Source organism: Actinia tenebrosa, unplaced genomic scaffold, assembly GCF_029948245.1.
Source record: "Actinia tenebrosa isolate PJP-AT-01 unplaced genomic scaffold, QUT_ActTen_1.0 PGA_scaffold17__23_contigs__length_9995812, whole genome shotgun sequence".
NCBI classification, from domain to species: Eukaryota; Metazoa; Cnidaria; class Anthozoa; order Actiniaria; family Actiniidae; genus Actinia; species Actinia tenebrosa.
The window spans coordinates 8881765-8886314 of record NW_028292577.1 but is presented as its reverse complement, the minus strand read 5'-3'; the positions used below and the strand labels follow the sequence as shown (position 1 = coordinate 8886314).

General features: G+C 38.0%; 1 protein-coding gene across 1 annotated transcript; it reads left to right on the top strand.

The window, feature by feature from the left end:
* Positions 1-537: 537 nt before the first annotated feature.
* On the top strand, positions 538-2995 carry LOC116298441 (vesicular inhibitory amino acid transporter-like). Its single transcript, XM_031706919.1, has one exon. The coding sequence runs from the start codon at positions 826-828 to the stop codon at positions 2128-2130; it is 1305 nt and encodes a 434-aa protein (XP_031562779.1). The 5' UTR covers positions 538-825; the 3' UTR covers positions 2131-2995.
* Positions 2996-4550: the final 1555 nt, after the last annotated feature.

Here is a 4550-nt window from a genome sequence, read left to right as displayed (position 1 = left end):
TAATTGATATTTTTCCCTATCTCGTTGTATCGCCAAGAGTGTTTGGTGGGCAGCCTAGTTACCAAACAGTCTCTATTTTTCGTTTTGTAGGTCAGTTAATTAAGAAGATCAAAGACTATTCGAAGGATAAAATGGTGATGCTTAATAATTAATAGCCAACTGGCTGTTCTACAATGCAAATGTACAAATAGCTTCGCACAACGCCTCCATTACTTAAAATAAATCTTTTGGTCGTTTCGGATCTTCTTTAAGTTAGACCACGGCAGTCTTAAGGAATTTAGTAAGAAGGAATCCAGAATCAATTTAATAGAAGCAAATGAAGATACTATCGCGGAAACAACGTTTAGAGAATAAAGAGGGATAAAAGTATCTTGAAGTACAGAGTTTAGCACCAGCAGGTGCAAATTATTTTATTTTATCGCTTTTTTCAAGTGAAACACATCATTGGTCAGAATCTTTTCCTGAAGAGTCGTAATTGGTTGGTAAACCAACAACTCGTTAATTTTGGGATAAATATATTACCCATTCTCATAGAGAACAAAGCTTCCCGTCGCACCTACACAAACAAGTAGAACGGACACTTTACTTGGTGTTCTGACCATCTCTTCCTGTTTACCAAACCGACTAGCGTAGCTCTATACTCAAGTCCTGAACTACAAGCACCCATGTCACTTTGAAGTACTAGGTGGGTCACATATGACAAGAAAGAGTTTAAAGTCAAGTAATTGAAAGTATTCAATAACTACATTTACTCCACGAAAAACTTATTACACATGTTATGACCTGACTGACGGTGGTATCAACCGTGATTTTGTCCTGAAGAAAATGGAAGACAAAGAGCCTCTGCTTTCCAAAAGTAAAAGCTTTGAAGATGAAGAGGAAGACCAAGTTGTAAAGACACATTCATTTCAGACTTTTTTCAATATATTTAACGCCAATATGGGTACAGGAATCCTTGCTATGCCATACGTAATACGTCTCACAGGATACTGGGGCGTTATAATGATCATCTTGATTGGAATTCTCGGAAACTACACTGGCAAAATCCTCATAAAATGCCTTCACGAGAATACCCCCGAAGGATGCTTCGAAAAGCGTAGCTATGCTGATTTAGGAGAAGCGTTTTGGCCACGATATGGGAAGCAGATGGTACACATAGTGAATTTCGTTGAACAATTCTCCCATTGCATCTTGTTTCTTATCATGTGTGGCACGGTGATGCATCACACATTCCCGGATAGTGGGATTTCTGAGAGTGTTTGGATAACTCTTATTTCTCTTGCTGTTCTCCCAGTTGCTTATGTGCGCACCATGAGACACATCTCATACATCAGTCTCTTGACTGTGATCGTTGCCATGGGGTCCTCTACATGTGTGCTTGGCTACAGCCTGTACCACCACAAGCAATGGCAAGCCCACAACTTCCCAGCATTCAATTTCAGGCATATTTGCATTGCAATGGGAATCATTACAGTCACATACTCCTCGACTGCCTATCTTCCAGCAATCGAAACGTCCATGCGATACCCGGCTGAATTTAACGCAATGATGAATTTCACCTATACCCTGGTTACTATAATCAAGTACAACTATGGAATTCTGGTTTTCTTTTGCTTCGGGAAGCACACAGAACAGATCATGACACTCAGCCTTCCGCACAGTCCGTTCCGTGTTTTTCTTTCCATCGCTGTCATTACCACCGCTCTCCTCTTCTATGTGGTACCGATGTTCACCCTCTACCATATCTTCGAGAACGAGCTCGATATACCGTTGCTGAGAAAACTAGGCAATGAGCCTCTAAAATGCTGCAAGGTTTGCACCCCCAAGCTTGTATCCAGGGTTGTCATCATAATTGCCTCAATAATCGTCGCTATATTTGTGCCTCATTTTGGTCTTCTGATGTCTTTCGTGGGTGGACTAACAGGAACATGTCTAGTGTATGTCTTCCCGTGTATTTTTCATATAAAACTCCATCACAAGACACTTCCATGGTATCACATTATGCTCGATACATGTATAATCCTGATCGGAATATTCGGATGTGCTTGTGGAGTGGCGTACTCTGCTATACAAATCGCCAAAGAATATGACTTCTATAAAATGTGGGGAATAGAACCTGATACAGATTAACAATTGGAATAGGTATTGTTCCTAGATTCATTATGACACTGGGTAATTATGACACTGTAAATAGGTGTAGAGGGATTATCAAGGGCGGTTAAGATATTGGTATTTTTATGTTTCCTTTGGTGAATATTGAAAACCATTCCAGGTGGTATTCTGTCAATTTTAGGTTTCTACTCCTGACAAAGCAAAACATTTTTATTTAGTTAATCGGATGTTCAGAGTCTATTTTGCTAGCCGGCACATAAAGAATTACTTAAGGGGAGTACTTAAGATGAGTTCTTCATGTTGGATGTACAATTGAGCTACGCTCTAGTTTATATTTAGACTTCTGTGAAGACCGTCTGTGAAGTGTATTTATAAAGTCCTTTGACAACAACCAATTGAACGTTAGAGCAAATTGGGTCAGTAATGCGTTATTTGCATAACTTAACAATTTATTATACTTGTTGGTCGGCAAGTATAATGCTTCTACTAAAAGGTGAAAAGATCGATGGCATAAGAAAGATGAATCGTAAGCTCTCTGTAAACGAAGGTTTCTCTGAATTGTTTAAAATGAAGGAACAACGTCAAAGAAAGGTTATTGTAACACGTTTTTTGTCTTAGCTGTTTAGTGAAGTAATTCATCGCATTTATGAAGGTATTTCCGCAGGCGTTGTGGCTGCAGGTGCAAAGGCTCGAAGAAGTCTTCGCTAATTCTATAGAAGAAATTATGATGCTACTTATAATAACATCCAAGCTAAGGGTAGCGATCGCATGACAATGAACAACTAATCCGATGAATTATATCAAGCTTCACTCGGCTTTATAACCTGGATTATTCATTCCATTTTAAAGGGGGGAAATAATAAAGCAGATTGTGAAAAACTCAGTGAAAGTTTCATAATTGGTTATTACAGTTGTCTTAAAGTGGTAGACAATAAGGGGAATTTAGGGTCTTTCATGAAGATTTTAATCAATTTACTAATAAAATAAGTGTAAACAAAAAGAGTTACAACCTATGGGTTTATTAGAATGCAAGCCGACAAACCAAAAAATACCAAAGCCGGTAAAAAAATATTTAAAAAAAGTTTTTGTTGTGATCATCTAACACTGCTCATTTTAAAGATTCTTAGCTGCTTATTTTAAACATAGTTGGTAGAGGGAGATAGTCCATAGATAGTCCCCTCTATTCACTATGTTTTAAATAAGGATATAAGAAAAGCTAGCTAGAAACTGATCATCTAAATTCGAACTTCACAATACTATAAGAAAAAGTCCAGCTTCAAATTTTCTTCTCCCGTGAATTAAAATTCGTGGAAATCCTCACAAATATCGAAAAATCAAATTTTATATGAAGACTAAAATCGAATCGGTTAAGAAAGAAAACTATTTTCAAAAAAACTTTTTTTTATTTAGAATTTTAAGTCATTTAATATTGAAATGGCTACCACAACTGCAGTGGTTGGGTGACTTGTCTATGCAAAAGAACGAAAATTTTCTCTTTGATCATGAAGTGGTGATTTATTTTTCTATTTGTAAATGTCTTATTGCAAATATGATCTAAGTGTAGATAACGTATTTTAAGCCGTCATCCTCAATTAGACATATGGAAAATAGTTTGAAATTCGGAAAACGTGCGACCTCAAAATGAAAGTCCTCATTTAATCACGGACCGCCAGGCTCTCGTTAAAGAAAGTCTTTGGTCGTCGACTTTAAAACACATAGGTTCGTTAGACGACGATATCGTAAATCATAGGCGTCCACTTTTACCTCACTCCAGCAAGCCCTAGTTGTTGTTATAAATTTTACCGGACAAGGTCTTTATTAAGAAGTTCACTCACTATGATGTGCATCCTATCTTCCTATTTATCTTTACCTCAACTTGGGCATTGCCCTGACCGCTCAATTATATATTATCTGTGTTATCTCAGACTTTCAAGATTGGCGAGAGACAGCAAGACAACGGCATCAAAATGTCCTCTTTTCGATAAGAAGGCCATATTTGAATTACCACAGCTATGCACAACTCGATCTTTTTTCTTTACTTTAGTTCGAATTAATTTTTCGATACATACGCGACGTTGATCGCTTTAAAAAAGTACGGGAAACAACTGATCATTTTTAGTAATTTAGGCTGCGTTCATAATGTATGACAGAGGGGGGCAGGTGATTTGAGAGGAGATCGGGAAAATTTTGGTAGGAAAAAGGGGGGATGGGAAAATTGTTATCAGAAAAATGGGGGGGGGGGGGGGATGCACAATTTTTGGATGAAGCTACAAGCCTTGCTTAGGGGGGATCGTATCTTTTGCATGACTTAAGAATTTTTCTGGACATTTCAATTTTTCACCTGCCCCCCCCCCCCCCCTCCCCTCCTCCCCTCCTCCCATACATTATGACAAAAGAAAAAAGCAATAAAATATTCCCAACCCCAACCCCCTCCACAA

Bases quoted from the DNA above. Each gene is read 5' to 3' on its own strand.
- LOC116298441 (XM_031706919.1), top strand. From the start codon at position 826: ATGGAAGACAAAGAGCCTCTGCTTTCCAAAAGTAAAAGCTTTGAAGAT.